The following is a 23,593-nucleotide window of genomic DNA, read 5'->3' as shown; positions in this document are numbered from 1 at the left end:
CCACACAGACACCACTGGATAAAAGGAGAAAGACTCGCCCCGCACCTGGGAATCCCACGAGTGCAGCACTGAGGGCTCTCCACCGAAGGGGCAGGTAGGGAGAGCCATCACCTTCAGTCGTTCGATCACATCCTCGACGCACCCACATGTGCTGAGGCGGGCCTCAGCTGACCCCTGCCCCTCTTTGCCAATGAGGGAAAGAGGGAGGCGGAGCTCGCTGCTCAGGGTTGCCCGGCAACCCACACACCTGCTCTCCTGAGGCCTGCGGGGCTGGCACTAGCAGACACCGCCTTCCACAGCGGGTCAGACAGCTGGGAAACCACCCCCGTGCCAACTCTGCGAGTGCCCAGCAAGGGCAGAGACTCGTCACCCACCATGCGCGAGTCGGGGCTCTGGCCGCCCGACTGCTGGAAGACAGCTATCAGGGCCTCGGGGCGCAGCTGCGGGCTCTTCTGTGTTTCACTTTCCTCGCTATTTTGAGAAGACACCATTTCAAGATCCCTAAACTTGTGGTCACTGCACATGCTTGTTGAATAAAACACAGGTGAAGTCTGCATGGGGGGGGAGAGTGAGATAGAGAGAAGAAAGTCATTGCTTTAACTATGGGATGGTCTTTGGAGGCATGAGTGTAACACACTTAGACATGCCTATCCATTTATGACTCTAGGGAAAACAGACTAACTTTAGACCCAACAGATTCGATACTCAGGAAACAATATGGTCCACAACGCGTTCCCCAGTGAGGCCGCTCACGGCACACAGAGCATGGGTCCAAGTTGGGGCAGGGAATGCACACTTCTCACGAGCAGTCTCATCCCGGCCTCAGCTGCCAGAACTGGGGACGAGCACCTCAAGAAAACAGCTAGGGGGTATGGAGAGACTTATTTCCCTTCCTCTCCGTCACCGCTTTGGTAAAAACAGGTCAAGGAAGAGGGAGATAGATGTGAAAGAACAGGGGACCAGGCCCAGCAGACCTGGGTCCATTTTTGCAGCCGCCCAACTTTAAAGTCAAAGAGACCTTTCTTTTGGCAAATTACTCCCAAATAACATTATCCCCTCCAACCTCAGGGAGTGGAGGGCAATGACCCCTCTAACCTGTGAGAAGGGTGTCCACTAACCTGTGGGGTGATTCCCCGTCAAACTCTCCAAACCATGAGGGGGTGGCTATCAATCCCTCTGACACGTGAGTGTACCCCATAAACCTCTCTAACCAACGGAGGAGGGTACCCCTCAACCCCACTAACCTCTGGTGGGGGTGCCCCATCAGCCCCTCCAACCTACAGGGTGAGTCCCCCATCAACCCTCTAATCTGCGTGGAGCCTCCTCTAACTGTGTAACACCCACTCAGGACACCCACTAGATAAGAGACGATACCAGACTGCCTGATACACAGGCCCAGTAATCTCTAACATACTTCTCTTGTGCTCAAGGGGATCGTCGTTATGTACACTGCCCTTTGGAGACCACTGCCCTAGAGGTGGTGAAAAGAGGGACGGAATCCCACTGTTTGGAAGACTCATACCACGTCCTCATCTCCTGAGGTGTCGTAATGCGCTGGGTGGTCGGCATGCACCTGCTTCAGCCTCACGAGCAGACTCTCCACCAAGGTCTCTCTGTCCTTGAGCTCGATGAACTGGAAGGCCACCTTGCTCCTGATGCTGACGATGATGGGGTTAGGCAGCAGACTTGTGTCCTCCATTTTCTCAATGCTCACTACCTGTGGCAAAAAATTGCACACACAAAGGTACAGCAAGAAAGAAGGGAGCAGGCATTCAATTACATATTCAGAAAATATACCAAGATAGAAGGCAAAACCAAGTAACTGCAATGAGAAACTGGTACAAAGGTTAAAAACGGTATGTATGGCAGGATGTTTACAACAGCCAAAAGGTGGAAGTAACTCATATGTCCCTCACTGGATGAATGGATAAACAAAATGTGGTATATCCACACAGTGGAATATTTTACACCTTTAAAAAGGATGAATATTCACACACATGCTACCACATGGATGAACCCTGACATCATGCATGAAAGACAAATACTGTATGATTCCACTTATATGAGGTACCTAAAGTAGTCAAATTCAAAGAGACAGGAAGCAGAATGGTGGTTGCCAGGGGCTGGGGAGAGGGGGAATGAGGAGTTAGTGTTTAATGGGTACAGAGTTTCAGTTTGGGATGATGGACGAGTTCTGGTGATGGTTGTACAACAATGAATATACTTAATGCCACTGAATTGTACACTTAAAAATGGTTAAAACAGTAAATGTTATATTATTTATATGTTACCACAATTAAAAAATAATAAATATAAAAGACAACTCCTGGATTTCTTACTCTACTCATAAGTGAGAATATTTGTACAATGAAGACATCTACTGCAGAAAAATGACATGGAGATAGGAGATCACAGGAATGAAAAGGTTTTGAGTTTTTCCAAAGAATAGTGCTTAGGACACATGTTACAACATCAAGACTCTGGAAGTCTTGATGTGTAGCAGAGATGCCCTGAAACCAAAGGACGGAGCTTGTCAGATCTGGAAGCAGACTCAGGTTGCCCTCCATTTCCAAGAAGAGAATTATGGAATTTTAGAGTAGGAAGAGACCTGATTCACATTAAAAGAAGCATTTTTTAAATTTTAACTGAAGTTCCAAGAAGGTATAAAAGCCAAGCGATTTGACATTTATTTTCAAAAGGTGATGCTTTTTGTAGGTTGCCTTTTTTCTTTTCCTTTTTTGTGAGTGAAAGGAGAAGATTAATTCCTAAGAGCTATTGAAAAAGCTTTAATTGTTAGGCATGTACTTTTTAATAACGCTTTATCAATAATGCAGAGGTCAGAGTGCCCTGTTCTCAGCAATCTCTTCTACGTAAATTTCAGGTTGCTGTAGCAACAACAGAAAAAGCAATGGCCAGAGAGGTAATGGTCAAATTCAGGCCATGCCTCCCTCTAGACGCCCATCTTTGGCCGGCAAAGTGTGCTGTGTGAGCGTCCCCTCCCGTGCCCCGTCTCACAACCACCACAGGCTCAAGGACCAAGGCGGGCTCCGGAAGCGCAGGCCAGGGCAGCGTCTACCTCTCTGAGTGGGAGGATAACAGTGCAGCAGCCATCTTCCTTGCTGGCAAAGCAGATGTAACTGTCCGAAGTGAACATCCGCCCGGCGGTGTGACAGCGACTGAAGGGCGTCCAGAGGGAACAGTCCAGGACCGCGTGCAGCTTCTCCCGCCGTGGCAACCTGAAGAAAGCCCGGAAGAACTCCTTCTGTGCTCTGGCTTCAAGGTCCCTGGCGAAGGAGGGAGAGAGAATAAAAAGAGGCAGGAATAGTGAATGAGCACGCTAGATCACAAAGGAAAACACTCTGAAACCCGCTGGCACAACCTGATATTGCAGTGAACACAAAAAGGTGCTGCGCAACTCCAGCTCCTGCACAAGTCAGCAGCGCACACTCCGCTTCGCAGTCTCTGGAACAAGAGCTGAAAGCAGAGAGGGCTGCCTCCGCACAGAAGCAACGTAACAAACTCGTAGACCAAAATACATACTCCTTCCTGGTTTGAGTAACACTGCGAATGGCCATAAAACAATTGTATAGGAATCCACCATCAAAAGGTCAGATAATAACAAGTGTTGGCGAGGATGTGGAGAAACTGGAATCTTCATACGCTGCTGGCGGCAATGTAAAATGCGTGTGGCCACTTGGGAAAAAAGTCTAGCTTTTCCTCAAAAGGTTAAACACGGAGTTACCATATGACCCAGATTCCACTTCTAGGTATAGATCAAAGAGAACTGAAGAGTTCTCAAAACCTGTACATGCATGCTCATAGCAGTATTACCCATAATAGCCAAAAATTGGAAACATCCCAAATGTCCATCAACTGATAAACAAAATGTGATATATTCACTCAATGGAATATTATTCATCCATAAAAAGGAATTAAGTACTGATACGTGCTACAACATTGATGAACTTTTAAAACATTATGCTAAGTGAAAGAAGCCACATACGAAAGATGACATATTGCCTGATTCCATTTATATGCAATTTCCAAAACAGGCAAATCCATAAAGACAGAAAGTAAGTTAGTGATTGCTTCAGGCTGGGGAAGGGTATAAATGGGAAGTGACTGCTCAGGAGTACAGGGTTTCTTCTTGGGGCGCTAAAAATGTTCTAAAATTGACTGTGGTGATGATTGCACAAGTCATCGAATATGGTAAAAACCACTGAAGGGTACGCTTTAACAGGGTGAATTGTATGGTATGTGAGTTATATCTCAAAAAAGCTGTTAAAAAATTTACATCTGTGCCTGGCATATGGTAAGTGTTCAATAAACACTAGCTATTATTATCTTTTTAAAAAAGAATCCAAGTGAAGTATCACTGGAGAGAAGCCCCATCAGTACTGACAATAGAGAATGGTGGTGAGCTGGGGCAGAGATGCCACCCCAGGGGACCCCCCATAACCCTGATTCTTGGCTTTAAAACCCAATAAAGCAAGAAGGCAGCCAAATCACAACTTCTAAAAATACTGATGAGTTTATGTCATACACCAAAATTCTGGCAGAAGGGAAACTCCAATGAACAGAGGTAAAAGTTTTCTTTGTCACTTTATGGTTCTTTAGATTTATCTGAAAGAATTAGCCTTGGTACAAAGTCAGGAATATGAACCCTTGGCTTTCTTATTAGCTGTATGGCCCTGGACAAGACTTCTCTGTATCTCATTCTGACATCTGTAAAATGGAAATAATACCCAACCTTTTGCTTCAAGGGAACCCTGTGAATATTAAATGACATACACAAACTGTAAAAGAGAAAAAGCAGGTTAGAAATAGCACCTATGGTATGATCCCATTTATATAAATAATTCTATAACATTTGCAGAAAGAGACGCGTAAAAAAGACTTTCCTTAAAATGTTAATTGTGGTTGTCTTTGTGTGGTGGGATTTCTTTTATTCTGCTTAAATTTTCTAGCTGACCACATACTAGATTTTTAAAGATTTAAGATATTTTCTTTTAGGAAAAGAATAACTTTTAAAATGTTGGATAAATGCAGGGCCAGCCCGGTGGTGCAAGCGGTTAAGTGCACACACTCCGCTGCGGCAGCCCGGGGTTCACCGGTTCAGATCCCGGGCACGTCGGCACCACTTGTCAAGCCATGCTGTGGCGGTGTCCCATATGAAGTGGAGGAAGATGGGCATGGATGTTAGCCCAGGGCCAGTCTTCCTTAGCAAAAAGAGAAGGATTGGCGATATTAGCTCAGGGCTGATCTTCCTCACACACACACACAAAAAAAAAGTTGGATAAATGCAAGATACTAAACTCTGGACTCCGTACCGCAGCCAGGTGATCTTTAGACATCATCTGGTCCTGGACCTCACCCCACCAGGCCACGCTTCCACACAGATGCCCCTCTGCACTAGTTCTCATTTCCAACCCAGTTCTCATTTCACACCATCATCACGCAAATGTCTTCCAAGGAGATATCTTACAGAGATGGGACAGTCCATGGAATTTACCGTCAAACCCTGTACACAAAGAGAAGTTACATACATATCCAGAAAGTCATCTGGGCACCAAGAGAAATTATACAAATTCTACAGATCAAGAGGGTCCAGTTAATGCAGGCCAAAGCTGCAGTTCCTTAAATACCGGATACAACGTGGACGACTGTTTCCAAAGGAGCCTGGGCTTCTTCCAGAGAGGAACTGGGAGAACATGCGAAAGCACATGGGAATGCTCTAGAAGTTCATGCACTGCCAGAACGGAAGGCTAGGCCCCTAAAATCACCCCAGCTCCCTGGGAGCTGACCTATGTCCAACATTTAAATTAGAAAACCCAGATCCTTGTCCCTAAAGTATGCTGGCCACACTGGCTTTGGTGACAGTAAAGCCAATGCTTCCTCCCTGTACATGTCATAAATGTGGTTCCAGCCCCTACTAAATTCGAATGTGTCTTTTCCTTCGTGGGGGCACATCCTTGTCCCCTTAGGAGACGGCTGAAGCTGAGGTGAACACATGGCGAGTAACAGGAATCACATCAGCTTTTGTTGAGCTACAGGGAGGATGGGAGGACTTATACTGACTTCGTGCCCAACCCTTCACGTTAAGAACAAGGTATTCAGTTGTCTGAGGCAGACTGGAGACAATTGTTCTTCTTCTCAGCGCTCCTGCTGCCTCAGCCAACAGCTCAGTGCCACCCCCTTCTCTGGCTTCTGAGCCGCCCGGGTGCTACACCAAAAGTGTCCACTCTCCTTCCCAGGCTGCCCTCCCCTCACTGTGCACGCCTGTCTCCCACGCAGTGAGACCAGTGACCTCAGGTTACAAAAAAGAAAGCAGCAGGAGGGACTTTCCTAAGTTAGTTTTCCTCCTCCCCACTAGAAAGTTCTGTTCGAATTCTGCCTTTAAATATGTATGATAGACGATATTTAACTTTCTGACATAACCGAGATGAAGACACAATGACTTGAGAGATGAGAAACACAACCCCCTTATGAAGCTCAGAATAAGACCAACTCATCCTTTAGGTCTGTTTCGAAGCAGGTGGCAGTTTTGATGCTAAATATACCAACTCCTTTGTCTGAACAGCATGAAAAACAAAGTCCGTGGGTCACAACTTGCCTTTCAGACCTCCCAGTACTTACTATCTCCACTTTTCCTCCATAGAGACAATCCACAGACACGGCCGTAAACTACCATTCAGAAAGCAGTGGCTAATCACAGCCTGTGAGCCACGGCAGGAGCAGCCTGTGAAGACGGAAGGCGGCCCCCACGACACTTACTCCCCGCTGCCACCCTGCTGGGGCCCACAGGCCAACGCAACTGCTCCAGGAGAAAGCCACAGCTGAGAACAACAGGGGAAGATGCCACAAATCATCCTATCTCAACACATGCCGTTTTATGAACCTGTAACCACACAGGGAATAAATGTGGGTTGATCCGAACACGGAGCAATAAAGATCAAGTTTGTTGCTGAAGCTGAAATTAATATGTGCAATCATGCATCACAACTCTGCAGAAAATCCTAGACTATCTGCACACATTTTAAAAATTCAGATTTAATTCCTAAAACTTCAGACCCAAGAAATTAAAGGGTAGGCAGTTCTTTTGTTTCTCTGCAGACCTAGAATAAGATTTCCTTATCCTAGTTTAGGTAAAGATGTATCAGAAATGGTGTTCCTTGGGGCCAGCCTGGTGGTATAGTGGTTACGTTCATGCTCTTGGCTTCGGCGGCCCGGGGTTCGCAGGTTTGGATCCCGGGCACAGACCTATACCACTCATCAAAGCCATGCTATGGCAGTGACCCACCTACAAAATAGAGGAAGATTGGCACAGGTATTAGCTCAGGACAAATCTTCCTCAGCCAAAAAAGGAAAAAAAAAGACACAAACCGGTGTCCCTCTCTCTCTTCCCCATCAACCTTTTAGAATGCTTTTGGGAAACCTGCGTCTGGTCTTACAGGCCAACTCTCCCTCCTCCTGTCATTCATTCCATGTACACAAACCTACTATGTGTCAGCAGGCTTAAAGCTGCTTCGAGGCCAAATGCCTCCCCAAACTCGGGCTGTGTGACAGGTGGGCTCCCCCATCAGCTCAGCGTGCGAGGACTTCCCATCTGTCACTCTACAGAAAGCCTCCAGCCACCATGCCTGCCCTTCTGGAATAACTCGGTCCTCTGCAGTCAGTATGTCTCAGAAAGATATACACAAAGATTTACTGTGGTTCTGAGTAACGTGCCCACCTGCAGACCCACGCCCAATGCATTTAAAACTCTGGGAAATACCAAGAACTAGCAATCTAGAAACAAGGCAGAAAGGCCAGATACATGTGCTTTTCTTCAAAGCCCAAGTCTGCACATACAATACTGCATTTCTTTTTCTTTCTTTCTTTTTTTTTTTTTTGGCGACGAAGATTGGCCCTGAGCTAACATCTGTGCCAATCTTCCTCTATTTTGTATGTGGGAAACCACCACAGCATGGCTTGATGAGCAGTGTGTAGGTACGCGCCTGGGATCCGAACCCACAAACCCCGGGCCGCTGAAGCAGAGCATGTGAACTTAACCACTACGCCACCAGGCCAGCCCCAATGCTGAATTTCTTAAATGCGTGTTTACTCAAAACATCTTTCCTCTGCGAACCCCCAATAGCTTAAGGAAATGAAGGAGGAAGTTGCCATGTGGCAGCTTACACAAGAGCACACAGAAGCCCAGGACCTCTGGGGACAGTGGGGACGTGAGGCTAACCTGGCCCTCAGAAAACAGGATGCTGTGTGAAGGCAGACTCAGCTGGCACCCACAGTCCCCGCATTTCCTTTGAAAATCCATTCATGGAGCCCCCAACAGACCAGGACCTCAACAACATTGGGCATCTATAAGACTCTCTCACTCCAAGAGAAGGCTCCTGCCTTTGTCCTCTGCTCTCCATCCTGTCCCTGAAGGACCCCGAGGAGCACAGGGCAGCTAGGGCTCTGCAGGGTTGGGAGACGTGGGCCTTCCCTTGTGAGACAGGGGCTGTTCAGGGCTACACGAGCCCCCATGAGATGTCAACTATGAGCTAGAATCAGAAGGATGGAAAGTCAAATAAATTACACACAGTGAGCCTGGGCATTCCTAGTGGGGGCACAAGGAGAACAGCAGGAAAGGGGGTGAATCTGAGTGGGGAAAGGCCAAGCATGGTCTGAAAAGCCAGATGGGGGATTTAAGAATCAGCCAGGCGACGGGGATGAGGGTTTATTACTGAGGACGTCAGCCCCTTGCAGCCACTGTTCACCTTTAGATACTGGCAGACAGAGCTTACATCGTGGGAAACAGAGTTTCCATTTGCTACACTGCATTAATTGAGTTTTCCTCTAGCATTTTCAGCTAGTCAAAACAGATTTTAATGAAAATATTATTTAATTTCGATTTACTGAAGCCCATCACCTCGCCAATCTCTCCCCCAAAAACAGCTGGCCACACTTTTCTCACTCCATCATTCACAACTTCATAATCAATATTTTCTGGTTGGAAGTTTCAAGACTCATCAATTTATTCCCTCTCTCCCTCCCTCTCTCTCTGGGAGCCCCCTCCCTGGCCTTAGTCACCCAGCCCTCCTGGATTCTGTCACTGCACAGTGGAGATCCCCTGGTCCAGGCCCTCCTCTGTGAAGTGAGGGCTGGGCCAAAGGACTCCAAGTCTAGCCAGCTCTAAATTGTCTGACTGGATCCTGGGGGACAAGACACCACCCCATCCTCCTCGCTCTCCCTGGAGGGATCCTGGTTCTGCTCTGTGTCCGTAAGTCCCCAGGAGCCAGCACAAGCAGTACTTATGACTGATCCGTAATCAGAGGGTTCAAGGGCGCCCATGACCCCAAGGGCTCCTTTCTAAAGCCATTATCTGGGAAGGGAAGTGAAAATATATCAACAAAAGGGAACCTGAGGAGATTCCAGCACTTCTGACTGTGCCTTTAGCATGAAGAGACTGTTTTCCTAAACTTGAAAACCTGGGCTCTCTTGGCAGGATGTCAAGCTGACTGAGTCATTACCTGTTTATGTCCACAGGCCTACGTCTCCACGACAGAAAGCTGCACATGAGAACCAGCGAGGAATGGATAGGCAATGGGTAGGTCTTTCTCTGTTGGAGGAAGTCATTCAAAGTGCAGTGACCAGCAAGACATGCCGAGGACCAGAAGTCCGCCATCATCTCAGGGCCGCCCTCTGCACCCTCAGGCACCAGGCAGCTCCACCACAGGCCACCACAGGAGCACATTCTGTCCTTTTCTCTCCTCCCCTTTCTATTAGTTCCCAGGGTGGAAAGTAGCCGGGGAGCAGCCTTGTACCGTTCACCTGAATCTGGAACACAAATGAAGACTGCCAACACTGATGAATTTTCTTCCAAAACGGATGATTTTACCAGAAGGCTCTTAAGTGCTACAGACTTTTGGTCTTCTTCTTCTTTCCTCATTTCTACCCAAAACCACTTAAAAATGCCACATCTGGAAGTGGAGCCGCGACAGAATATCAGGAAATTTGTGAGGAATCACCTGAAATCCCAACACCCAGAAGGCTGACCAGAACACACAAGGCTACTAGCTGGCCTCCCATTCCTAAAACTGTGGTTGCAATTCACACACTTACATATGTGTGTGCAAACACAGGGAAAGAGGTAAAAGCTTTAACTGGTGGTTTATATGAGCCCTTTAACAATTCACACAACTGCGACTTGTTTCTTCACTTTTAAGAGGTCTTTGTAAGCTGGACTAAAAGCCCTCAGACAACCAAACTATTATAGAGAGATTTGAAGGAATACGGGAGGGAGTGCTCTCACTGCACTGGGTTGTCTTCTCTGGCCCCTAGAAGAGAGTCAGAAACTGTAATGGGAAGCCTGGGGGTGGGAGGTATACAGAGGAGCTCGGGACTGGGGATCAGAAGACCACAGGATAGCCCCAAGGGTTCTCTCTCATAAGGGAGTGACAAGCAGCAACCCCTGTCTCACAAAGGAACTGTCAGATTATCAGAGATGACACAAAGCCAAGTGAAATTCATCGGAATTTTACCAAAAAATCTGAGCGTTTGTTTTTGATTTTTGCCTTACTTGATTACACAAGATCAATTTAAAATGCATGCACACAGGAGGAAGGGTCTTCGAATTCTTTCTGAATACATAAAAACTCTAAACATACTGCCGTTCAGAGACCACTAATTAGAAAGACACACATTCCCCCAAATGTTCAGAGAGGACAGTACACTTGTTTAAGGAATAATAGGAATGTTAAATAGATGAATAATAAAAAAAAAATTTTTAATGACTACTGGTTCCTAAAAAATGAAACACAGAATTACCATATGATCCAGCAATTTCACTTCTGGGTATATATCCAAAAGAATTAAAAGCAGGGTCTTGAAGAGATATTTGCAACATTCATGTTCATACAAATAGCCAAAAGATAGAAGCAACTCAGCATCCATTGACGGATGAATGGGTAAGCATTTTGTGGTATATATATACAATGGAATAATATTCCGCCTTAAAAAGGAAGGAAATTCTGACACATGCTATAACATGGATGATCCTTGAGAACATTAAGCTAAGTGAAATAAGCCAGTCACAAAAATACAAATACTGTATGATGCCACTTATATGAGGTACCTAAAGTAGTCAAAATCATAGAAAGTAGGATCATAGTTGTCAGGAGCTGGGGAGAGAGGAATGAGGAGTTAGTGTTTAATGGGTACAGAGTTTCAGTTTCACAAGTGTGGGGATCAGAATTTGCCACCCCAAAATGTGTCTCTTTGGCTTATTTTTAAGAACAAGACTCAGAAAGAAACTTTGACCTTCCCCCTAACTGCCTAAAATAATTTAAGATAGAAAGCCTGTTCCAGGAAGGAGCTATCACCATAGATAATGACAGTATAAGATGAACTAGGTGCGGTAGACAGGGAGGAACCTAGCAAGGCCCATTTGATCAAAGTCCTCCCCATGTCCCACCGTCTTTGCAAGGCTTGGCAAACACTTGTTTAACAAACATTTGCTTTTTCATCTTCATGTGAATTGTTTTCCTCCCCTATGAAGTCCCAAACCACTACCCCCAACATCCTCCTTTGTCTTTAGCTAAAGATGGTATTTAAGGTGGTAGCTTTGGCCACTTTAGTGAGTTACTCAGTTTTCCTGGATTTCTCCCATGTATACATGTTATTAAATTTGTCTGATTTTCTCCTGTTATTTTGTCTCATGTCAATTTCACTCTCAGACCAGCCAGAAGAACATAGAGGGTAGAGGAATAGTTCTTCCTCCCCTGCACAAGATGAATAGAGTCCTGGAGCTGGATGGTGGTGATGGCTGCATGACAGTGTGAATGTACTTAACACCACTGAACCATACACTTAAAAATGGTTAAGATGGGGGCCGGCCCGGTGGCACAGTGGTTAAGTTCACACGCTCCACTTCAGTGGTCCGGGGCTTGCAGGTTCGGATCCTGGGCACGGACCTACGCACCACTCATCAAGCCATGCTGTGGTGGTGTCCCACGTACAAAATAGAGGAAGATGGGCAGAGATGTTAGCTCAGGGCCAATCTTCCTCAGCAAAAAGAGGAAGACTGGCAATAGATGTGAGCTCAGGGCCAATCTTCCTCACCAGAAAAAAAAAAATGGTTAAGACGGTAAATTTTATGTTATGTGTATTTTAATACAATAAAAAAATTTTGTTTTAATAACTAGTAGTATTCAAATAGCAGTGGTGATTCTGTAACTTCATCCAAAATATCCAGCCAGGACAGCACTTCTTAGGTGACCTGTTTTTCAAAGGACACCTTGGTAATGGTCCACCTTTGTATCAGCTCTGCAGTTACCCAGGGTGAACCACAAAGTCAGAAATCACAGTCATGCTCAAACACCATAGTTTGAATTTTAGAACCTAAAGTTGAACTTTTTTAATGTGATGAATAATTCAAGCAACTACCTCAACAGTCTCTGACTAGTATCAATTTGGGGTCAACAAATAATAAATAATGTTGACTTACACTACTAATAAGGCATATTTCTAACAACAAATTAGTACAAAAATAAACCCCACTGTCCTGAAAACTTTTTCTACTAAAGTAATTTAATATGAAAATACAAAATTTTTTTTTTTTTGGTAAGGAAGATTGGCCCTGAGCTAATATCTGTTGCCAATCTTCCTCTTTTTGCTGCGGAAGATTGGCTCTGAGCAAACATCTGTGCCCATCTTCCTCTATTTTGTATGTGGGATGCCACCACAGCATGGCTTGAGGAGCAGTGCGTCAGTCCACATCTGGGATTCGAACCTGCAAACCCCAGGCCGCCGAAGCCGAGCACGCGAACTTAACCACTACGCCACTGGGCCAGACCTGAAAATACAAAATTTCTTAATGTTCACTAACAAAGCACAGTGCTAAATAGAATTCTATCATGAGGCTACCCATATTCCATTTTCTACAAGTATTTTTTATGAAAATCAGTTGTGAAATAATATCTGAAAAAAGGGGAAATTGGATCCAGAAATCAAAGTCTACTGCCTAAAAGAAGTGAATACTAATCGTTGTCAATTACTATATCTCTGTCACAGGAAAACCTGCATTACACCACAAGGGAAATTGACATCCAGCACAAATAAGGCTAACAGAACACACGTAGATGAAGGCGGAGCTCGAGCGGTGGTGGTCCGCTGTGCGGGGAGGCACACGTGGGAATGGAAGCTCCTACCTCTTGGTGATCTGGCTCGGCTCCTGCAGATCTGGGTCCAGGTCAAAGCCCTCATTATCCAGCAGCCTTCGGAGCGTCACGTCAGCCAGCTGCTCCATGATCTTAAACACCTCATCGAGGTTCAGGAACATGGAGAAGTCCCGCTCCTTATTCTGCGTGGTGATTCGGATGGTATCCGTCAGAAAGACGTTGGATGTTCTTTCTAACTTCTGGATATCAACCCAAGGGACTACAAGCTTAACTAGAGGAGAAAAAAGGCAAATACAGATTTTACCCTAAAATTTGAGCCAAACTTGAGTGCATCAGCAAACAACAGTCCAAGACTTTCCTTAAGCCGAAATGCAAATAACTTTTAAACCAGAGCAGGAAAGAGGAAGCACAGGACTGCTTGATAGCTGTTTGTTAGAACCCAACTCATGTTCCAATGATTTTCTTAAAGATTTATGCAAAACTTCCCAAGTTGCTGGCTACTACACATGTACAAGGGACATCGTTCTGAGATACCAAGTTAACAACGTGAAAACTTTCTCAAGAATATTTAAACTTAAATATTTGCAAAACATGCAGAAGTTTCTCAATCCACATAAATTCTGGTTTCAAAAGCAGTATTCAGGGGCCGGCCCGGTGGCACAAGCGGTTAAGTGTGCGTGCTCTGCTGCGGCGGCCCGGGGTTCCCTGGTTCGGATCCCAGGCGTGCACCGACACACCGCTTGTCAAGCCATGCTGTGGCGGCATCCCATGTAAAGTAGAGGAAGATGGGCGTGGATGTTAGCCCAGGGCCAGTCTTCCTTAGGAAAAAGAGGAGGATTGGCAGATGTTAGCTCAGGGCCTATCTTCCTCACAAAAAAAAAAAAAAGCAGTATTCATGGTGTAAGCTACGAAAAAAAAGTAGTGCAAAGAGGATTATTCATGACTTCGTTTAGAGAAATGGGCTCAACATTTAGACTGTGTCAAATGACAGACAATTGTCAGAGTCTTAGAAGAAAGAGTACAAGTAGCTTAATGGAACTCTTTCTAAAGTAATACAGTACAAACAGGACATTTTATAAACAAGTATTCTATTGTCAGAAATGTTTCCAGTACAGTGGTAGCTAGGCTAGTGCAGAGTAAATGCGGGAGAGACTAACAGCTTAAAATGATAAATGTTATCAAACATCAGAATCATCAACTTTCCCCAAATTTTATCATCCTAACAAAATTAGGTTTGGTGACAATGACTAAGTGTCAGAAAATAACTCAATTTCCTTTTCAAATAAAGGAGGGGATGATTAAGTGTATTTACTTCTACTGTTTCTTTCCATTTATTTTGCAATAATGTTTTCAGTGCTTTAATAATTTTAAAAAGCCACAGTTCTACATCAGGCTTGAGAACAAGCTTCTTCAGCTGCTTCTAGTTGCTTTCATATCAGTCTTTACACACACACAGTCGTGCGCCACATAACGACGTTGGTCAAGGCCGGAAAGCAGACACAGTGGTGGTCCCAGGAGATTAGTACCATACGGCTGAGGTGTGTAGTAGGCTATCTTATCTAGGTTTGTGTTGGTACACTCTACGATGTTCACACAACAACAAAATCGCCTAATGACGCATTTCTCAGAACTAATCGCGTGGTTACGTGATGCATGACTGTCCACTCCATCTACACCATCAACTTTCATTCATTAAGCGTCTACTCTGTAGAAGAGCCCTGCATTTAAGGAGCTTGTTCAAATAGGGAAAACAGACATGTAAACAAATAAGCAACCACTGACTTGACAGGACCCAAAACAGAAACCCAAATATGGTACAAACTATAAGGGGACCAGGGAAGGCTTCCTGGAAGTGACCTGGAGGTGATAAAATCTGAATTGATATTTGAAGAACGAACAGGAGTTTCCAAACAGGCATAAGAATGGGAAAGGGAAGGAAAGACAGGGTGTTAATTTTGAGAAGCATCTTGGAAAGCAGAATAATGAGGATGGCAAAGGTTAGGTCAGAGCACATTCCAAGGTCGGGGGGAGGGCTGTGCAAACAGGCTGGATGGACCGGAGCATCAGAAGTGAGGCTGGCAGTGTGGGGGAAGAGAAGGGATGACCATGGGCAGGACGCTGGCACAGCAGAATGCAAGAAGAGCCCTTCCCATTGATCCAACCTGAAATAGAAACATAAACGCAAGAAGAAAGGATACATATATATATAAATATATATAAATATAAGATCCATGCCACCCTCAGTGGGCACTTGAAACAATATTTCTTCCAGAAGACGTTTCAATGGTAATGACTTTTAAAAATTCGACACACAATTGATACTATGGTTTTTCTTTTTTACCTTGGAATTCCATTGCCTAGTAGGGTAACTGTCAGTGGATAAGCATGTGAAAAGGGAATCACGGCCGGATTCTCAAGTGGACCCAGGTGAAGAATTCCCCTTCTGGGAACAACTGCCTATTGGGGTACTCTTCCAGGAGCAGTTGTGACCTTCAGGGCGGGGAATTTTTTAGCTGCCCCCCCGTGTTAAGAAGCGGCACTACGTTTTACCTCTTTAGAACTACAGGGCCATCAGTTACAACACTGTGTTTTCAAAGCACGATATAGCAGTAAAAACCCTTCAGTAGCTATATGAAGTCAGCTACACAGAAATGTTTCTTAAGGTAGTATGAAAAATGAATTCTCACAAAATCAAAGCCCCTGGTGGTAGTAGCATATATAATGAAATACGACTGTCTGCACAAGTTATTCGGAAATTAATCAAGTATCACCTGTTATCTCAACCACTTATTTCAACCTTTGTCACCTAACTCTTCCTGTTAGTGAGTTGTCTCGTGACAGTACCGAGCATCCAGCTGTGAAGGAGCAGCTCACTCCCGGCACCGGCGCAAGCCGCACTTACGCTCCTTGCCCAGGAAGAAGGAGTAGAAGCACAGGTGGTTGATGCTGAGGTACAGCCAGCCTTGGCGGGGGACCCTGCCCTTCCAGCAGCAGCAGGAGTAATAGGTAACCAGCTTCTCCGCCTCCGGGAAGTTGAACCTGGCCTCGAACTTCACCAGGGCCTCTCGGAACTTCTCGGGCTCCTCTTCCTGCTCGGCAAGCCTGCTGCTCGTCTCCTCCGCAATCAGAGCCTGACACAGAAAGATGACGGCCCCTCGTTCAGTGAGAAGGACCGGGGGAGGTGGAGGCGGGGAGGGACGGAAGCGGGAAGGACGCTGAGCACAGGCACCTGAGGAGTCTGCACTGCTTCCAAAACAGACACACAGGATGGACGAGGACAGCTCATCACGTTATCTGCCCGCCACCCAGAAACACGGCCATGGTGGGAAAGAAACGAGTAGGGGCAAAAACCTAAGAACAAGTCTTGCTCGGCCACTTACCAGCCATGAGGCTTCAGGCAAATCAGTGACTTCTAAGCCCTGGTTCGCAAACAAATTCCTATGTTATAACACCTCCCTGCTCTTCCCTACAGGGATATGGGACCAAACGATTGGCTCAGGCGCATGAACTCCATGCACCAACCCTGAAGAACTACCCAAGCTGGAGTCAAAGTCTTCCTCATGAGGTTCAAAAATTTGGTATAAAGCTAAGAAATGCCTGACTGTGACACCTGATACATTTCACTACCACTATATAGTCTCTAGTCTTCTAAGGTAAGAAGGGAGCACACGGGCTGAGGTTCCTGAGGTTATCAACACCTCCAAAGCACTCGAGGCAGCTCTAGACTGACCAGCCCAGAGCAGCACTGAGAGGAATCTACACGACAACCCGACTAAAACAGTTTCCCCCATATATTTACCTTCCCACAGTTTGCCACCCCTAAAAGCCTAAACTCCTTTTCCTTTGTTTTGTCACTTCTCTCAAATATATTGTTCTTGGTTAAGATGCTGTATAAGCCCCAAGTTCTAACCACCCCTTTGAGTTACTCATCACTGAGTTTCTCCCAGGTGTATGCATGCTGCACAAGTTGATAAACTGTTTGTTTTCCTCATTAATCTGTCTTTTGTCAGTTTCATTTCCAGGGCCCCCACCGCTGAACCTAGGAGGGTAGAGAAAAAGTTCTTTTCCTCCCCTGCAGAAGCTTTCCCAAAGCCACTATAGCAGAAATGAGTTTCCTTCCTCCAAATTAAGAAACACCTAATCAAAGAACCACCACAACCTATGTTAGACCAAGAAAAAGGGGCTAAGTATGAAAAAACAATCGTGAAATGGGCATTTCTGTAGCTAAGCCCCAGTACAGTCTGACCCAGGGAACCAAGCCACAGGCAGTCTGACCAGGCTGCGTGCAGTGGACACCCACGAGCTGGACAAGTCCCCACCACAGCCTGGGACCGTCTACTGACCCGGAAGGCCAGAGGTCACAACAAGAGGACACCAGACAACACTGCCACTCTGCCTGGACTCAGGACCCCAAAGTACTCCCAATCCCCAAAGGAAAAGAGCACTCCTATTTTGTCCCTTTAAATTTGAGAATTCACTTTGATGCCCTTTACTAAAAATCGAAGCACTCAAGAGTGTTGGAAAGGCAAACTTTTTAAGAAAAAAATAAACAAACAAAATCAATGGTCTGGGATGTTTTACCCTAGGGGATGAAAACTGTATTAGAGGCTAATGTGTTAAAGTGTTTAATAAAAGAGTTAAATTTAGAATGAGAAACAGTCTCTCCCTTCCTGATAGGGTTTTGTAAAGCACCGGTTACCGATCATGTTATTACAATGAGACCAGTTATATAACATGTAACTCACTGGAGACATTAAAAGATAACTCCCAAAATATTCCTCTCTTGCCTTCTCAAAACTTAATTGGCTTTAATTCCATTTAATTAACATATTTTTAAGAATAAATATCCACTTTTAGGAGGAGGAAAGTGCTAGATCCAATAAAATAGTGAGACAAGATGTCAAAACTGCAAAAAAGTTGAGAATAACTAATTTAAGGAGTCAAATAACATTGTTGCTGTGCAAAAATATAAATTTTAACATTATAATTTTTTCCAGAGACAAAAAAGGTCCTTCACTTCTGTAAAGGATAAGAGAAACTTAGGCCTGAGAATGAGGTCTTTTTTTAACTTTCATGTGTATTTTGCCAGACTGACTCTGCAAAATTTAACAGGTGACAAGTCGAAGTTATTTGGCTTTACATAAGCCAAGAAGTTCAGGTATAGTGGAGAAAACTGTTAGAATATGATTAAAAATGCTGCAATGTTCAAAATGTTATAAGGCAGTTATAAGAAAGATGGGAAAAGGGGGAGAAACACTTGAATCAAGAGACCTACCTTTACCTTCCCTTTGACAAAACTGGCAATATCATCTTTATTGTCAAAGACAGACAAGGTATGGAGGAGATTTTGTTCCAGCCAGTCCCAGTGCTGGTTAATTTCCTCTAACGTTGCACCTGGGTTAGAACAGAAAAAGATACAGATATTAAAACACAAAAAGTAATTCTTAGAACATGAGCTCATTTTCCAGATATCATGAATCCTGTATTTATGTTATTCAGACATTCCAGTCTCTCACATCTCATGCCACAGTTTGCCAGCTGACAAGGCAGGCACCTCTCCTTGGAGCCGTGGTCTCCCTCACCATAGCACTGGGATCTGCGAAGACCAGTCCCGCCGCCACAGGGATATGCCAGCTGACCAACCGGTTACCCTTGGGACTGCTCTGCAGACGTCCCGCCTCACTACTGCACGGAATTCCTACCACCTCCACTCAAGGGACAGAAACATTTTTAATGACACAGCTATTCCAGGGGAAACAAGCCCCAAGGAACAGGCCAATTCTCAACAGTCTCGCATAGTTTTCTCCATGAGAACGAAGGTCCCTCAGCCCAGGTTCACAGAGGGAAGAGCCTCAGGAGAAGGCTCTGCTGCCCAAGGGTGTTGCCTCTTGCAACAGGCATCACTAAATGCAATGGCAACAGCCTAGGAAATTTCCAGGTTTACAAATTTATACATATCCTTTACAACAATATCCCTTAAAAACATATATAAAAAGAGGTTTCATGGTACACAGTAAAACAAAAACACAGAAGTTAAATTGTATATAGTAAGTTAATTGCTTCCAAAGGCAACAACAACAAAAACGCCACTCTATTATAGAGGTATTAAGCAACAGCGTTACCAAAAGGTTTAGTTGTTTTAGTCATCTCTATTTGCTCTCCGGGAGCCTCCTAGTCCTCTCCATCAGACAATGGGCACCTGGGCACAAGGGCTGTGCCAGCTCCTAGTGAAGGACCTGGCACAGCAGATGCTCAACGAAGTCCACTGACTTGAAGCAAGCACAGTCCTGGACAAGAAAGGGCATGTGTGCACTGGGTATGGCTAGTACAGAAATGGATAACTGCCCAGCTAGGGGGGCTAGATTTCCAAACTGGGAAGAAGGAAATAGTCTAACCTCAAAGCAATGAAGGGCTACCAGACAAACAACAGTGCAGAAGAACCTAGCCAATGTGAGAGGCATAATGGTCACCAGAGCCACACACCACTTACACAAAAGCCAGATATGCATTTTGTTAACCCTGAAATTTCTTTCTCTGTGTTATTTGCAGCCTTCCTCTCTCCACAGTATAAAGGCATGTGAGGATCTTATAAATACCCCATGCATGAAAATGCCAGAAAACTCACTCTGGAGTTGTGGATTTGGGGTCAGCGAGCATGAAGAACATCTATATTAGGACTGTTGTTCTGCATGGGCAGCTTGGGAAGGAGTAAACAGAAGAATCTAAGAGAATACTTCATAAGGAAAAATGAGAGTTTAAAACAATGGTATTTATTTCCCTGAATTCTCCCAATTTTCATGCTTGTAATTGCCAAAGCAAGTCCTTCCATCATCACTGAAGCCAGTCTTCTCGTCATGGGAGGGCCAGCTCCACAGTTCTCTCCACCCAACGTCTCTGTTCTCAGGCCCAGGACCCCGGGCCCTGCACCAACAGCACTGGCCCAGCGTCTAATCAGCTTAGGCTGCCATAACAAAATACCACAGACTGAGCAGCTTAAACAACACTTTATTTCTCACAGTTCTGGCTAGAAGTCCAAAATCAAGGTGCTGGCAGATTTGGTTCCTGGTGAAGACCTCTTCCCAGCTTGTAGACGGCTGCCTTCACACTGTGTCCTCACATTGCACAGAGAGAAAAGGATCTCTGGTTTCTCTTCCTCTTCTTATAAGGACACAGATCCCATCATGGGGGCCCCACGTTCATGACCTCATCTGAACCTAATACTTCCCAAAGGTCCAAATACTGTCACAATGGGGGTTAGGGCTTCAACATTTGAATTTTGGAGGGGACACAATTCAGCCCATAACAACCAGCAGCACTACCCAGCTGTCCCTCAGTCCCAACTCCCTTGTCTTGCTCTTTAAGGACCAATAAACCCAAGAAGCAACCCACTAGGAGTTTAGGAGAGCTGGCTCTGGGGTGAGTGGTCATGATCTCTACTTCCCTCCCATCTAAGAGGGCCCCTGTGGTGTCAGGAAACCCCTGGCCCTTCGGATTCCCCATTCCTCTTATGAGAGGGAAAGATCATTTTCAAACAAAATCAAACCAAACAATTCCAGGTTCTACAACGTGGCTCTCTTGAAGCTTCCAAATGTTGTCCACCTGAATTTAGGACCCACACTGCCTGCTTGGTTCCTCACATTCAGTGCTGACGCAGCTTAGGTGTACGTCTGGTTTACCTGCCTCTGCCTTAAATCTCCTTGCTCATTTAGTGTCCTCAGATGGCAACTGTGTAGACGTCAGTCACAAAAACACCCCCTAAATCTGATGGGTCAGCAATGGTGTCTCTGTAGCGGGTGGAGAGCACATCACACAATTAATCTCAAGAGAGAGTCTTCGGATCGTCATTGAAGCCAAGAAACTTGCACAGGTCTCTTAGGGTTGCCCAGGTCTCTGCTCTTCTCTGGTACTTTAAGGTTTTCTCTTTCTAGATCTTTATCTTTTATTATCCATCATAATAAAACTGACTGGTCAAAATATTTAAAAAAAAAAAAAAAAAAAGCAAGGAATAAACGGAAAAAGGAGTATCTTTATTGGCCTTAAATCTTTTGCTGTATGTTTTTGTGTACCTCCTAATTTAGAGAAAAAAAGACCTGGAGGAATGAGGAAGAACAAGACAGCGGAGAGGACTCACTTTCACTTTTGTGACCTTTCTATTCCAGGCATTATCGCATCGATGTGTCATGAAGACTGAATGAGGAAACGGAGGCTCAAATACTTCTCCAAGGTCACATATATCAGATGGACAGTAAATCAGGGTGTGAACTCATTCTCCACAACCTTGAAGTACCCTGGAGTCCTGCCATAATAAGCTGTATTTTAATTTTTAAGTAACACTTAAATAATCCTTAGGTCCAGCACTTCCTATGACTAAAAAAAGCTACTTTGTGCTTGCACTTGAAGTGAGCTCGCTCTCGCTTTACCACTTACCTGAGCGCATCTTCCTGGATGACATGTAACAGGCTTTCACTTTTCCTGCTACTGAGCTCATACGGCCAACACAGTTAACTGTTAGCTAACCACGTATATCTTCCTCAACTGATCACCACAGATGCCATGAATAAAATTACTATCAAGCCCCAACACAGTATATCATGTGGGAATTAAGACCTGAGACAGTCATCCAAAAATTATACTTTCATTCTTCAAAAAATTCTTTTACCTCCTGGGCAGGAGCTTATGATAGGGAAACATAATTCTAAAACAAAACTAAGCCTACACCCTGAGAGAGAAAACAGACACACATATAAAATCTATCAGTATTCACAGCTGCAGTTAGGTGCCATTACAATCTACCTCGTTGCCCTGTTCCTGAAACACAACACATAGTTGCACGTCTCTCTCAGCAAAGACAATCGAGATGATGAAACTTTTCCACCCTACTGTCTTCTATTTCCTACAAAAGTTGCCAAATGGCAGAGAAATTTTCCAAGCTATAATTTCCTCTGCAGGGAAGTCTTATGATGGGCTTCACAAATACCGTAAATCAATGCAAGCCAACTGCACATCCATGACCTCAAAAGACTAAAAAGGAAAGTCACTCAACGTATGTCACACAGCAAGGCTCTGAACCTACTCTGTAGCAGTGTTTTTCAAATTACGTGAAGTAGCCCATCAGAAAATAGCTTTTTAAACAAAACTGAAATAGAATACATGCCATTTTATAAGGGCAACTACTGACTTGCAAAATATTTGTTAGAGTTATGCATACACACATAAACATAAACATGTCTGTAGGTCTTCGTCAAAAAAAAGTTTCAAGGCCACCACATTACAGACATACAACAGGTGGGACCTGTAAAGAAGAGAAAATAAGAAATGAGAATTTGTCATCCATTGAAGGGGCAAAATGATAAAAAGGCTACAAATTAACTCAACACTATAGCAATATTCTCATCACTTCTGCTGTGAGCCTCCCAAAACCAAGATAGAGAGCTGTTACAGCCTGAAGTGTGTCCACTAAAATTCATATGTTGAAGCCCTAACACCCAATAAGACCATATTTGGAGACAGGGCCTTTAAGGAGGTAGTTAAGGGTAAATGAGGTCATAAGGGTGGGGCCCTGATCTGATAGGACTGGTGTCTTATAAGAGGAAGAGGTGTCAGGAATGCACCACGTGAGGCACAGCGAGAAGGCGGCCGTCTGCAAGCCAAGCAGAGGCCTCAGGAGAAACCAGCCCTGCCAGCACCTCAACCTTGAACTTGCACCTCCAGGACTGTGAGAAATCAATGTCTGTTAAGCCCCCAGCCTGTGGTATTTTGTTATGGCGGCCAGAGCAGATTAATACAGCTGTCTAAAACCAAAATTCACAGGCATACCATGGATTGTAACAGAAGCCCAATTAGCAAAATTACACCTTGTTTTATTAAAGCCTCTAATAAAAGCCCCTGCAGAAAAAGACTTTCCATTTTCTAAGAAAATTAAAGTTCAGTGGATCTTAAACATTACCCACACAAGAAGTCAAAAATCAGATTTATAAAACCAAAATACAGGATTAGAAACCTCAATTAAGGCCACAAAACTACCGACGCTGATGATTTATAAATAACCAACTCTATGTTCTGAGAAAGAACAGGCAGAGGTGGCAGCCATGGGACATTTTCTGACTGCCTAGCATGAGCCAGGCATTTTCTTAGGCATAACACACAGTTACTAGTGTTTATCTTCATAAAAATAACACAAGGTAAGTATTGTTATTTCCATTTTCTAGGTGAGAAAATTAAAGTGTAGGAAAGAGCCAGCCTCGAGGCCTGGTTCTTGGGGCTCCGTCTGGAACACACAGCGGAGACGGAGCCTGGGGAGCGGAGGGGCAGCTCCCAAGAGCTGAGTCACTGTGAAACTCGCACACCATATTTACTCTCTTAGGTTTTCCCCAGAGGTCTTTTCAGGAAATAAAACAAGCATCTCATTGTCTATACCTACAACTTCTGCACGA

The 23,593-nt window shown here is 44.8% G+C and overlaps 1 protein-coding gene across 4 annotated transcripts in view; it reads right to left on the bottom strand.

Moving 5' to 3' along the window:
* TBC1D8 (TBC1 domain family member 8) overlaps positions 1–23,593 on the bottom strand; it is a 116,981-nt gene that overhangs the window by 29,440 nt on the left and 63,948 nt on the right. For 3 of the 4 annotated variants that reach the window (XM_058534453.1, XM_058534455.1, XM_058534456.1), the window contains 6 exons: positions 18,436–18,554; positions 16,063–16,291; positions 13,191–13,431; positions 3,077–3,284; positions 1,523–1,717; positions 375–551 (listed from right to left, as the gene is read on the bottom strand). In XM_058534453.1, the coding sequence (XP_058390436.1) occupies positions 375–551; positions 1,523–1,717; positions 3,077–3,284; positions 13,191–13,431; positions 16,063–16,291; positions 18,436–18,554 (1,169 nt within the window). The remainder of the gene's footprint in view (positions 1–374; positions 552–1,522; positions 1,718–3,076; positions 3,285–13,190; positions 13,432–16,062; positions 16,292–18,435; positions 18,555–23,593) is intronic. The other variant, XM_058534454.1, reaches the window with a different exon arrangement.

The sequence above is a fragment of the Diceros bicornis genome, chromosome 40 (genome assembly GCF_020826845.1).
Source record: "Diceros bicornis minor isolate mBicDic1 chromosome 40, mDicBic1.mat.cur, whole genome shotgun sequence".
Lineage (NCBI taxonomy): Eukaryota > Metazoa > Chordata > Mammalia > Perissodactyla > Rhinocerotidae > Diceros > Diceros bicornis.
The sequence above is the reverse complement of the archived record's forward strand: the minus strand, read 5'-3'. Positions and strand labels throughout refer to the sequence as shown.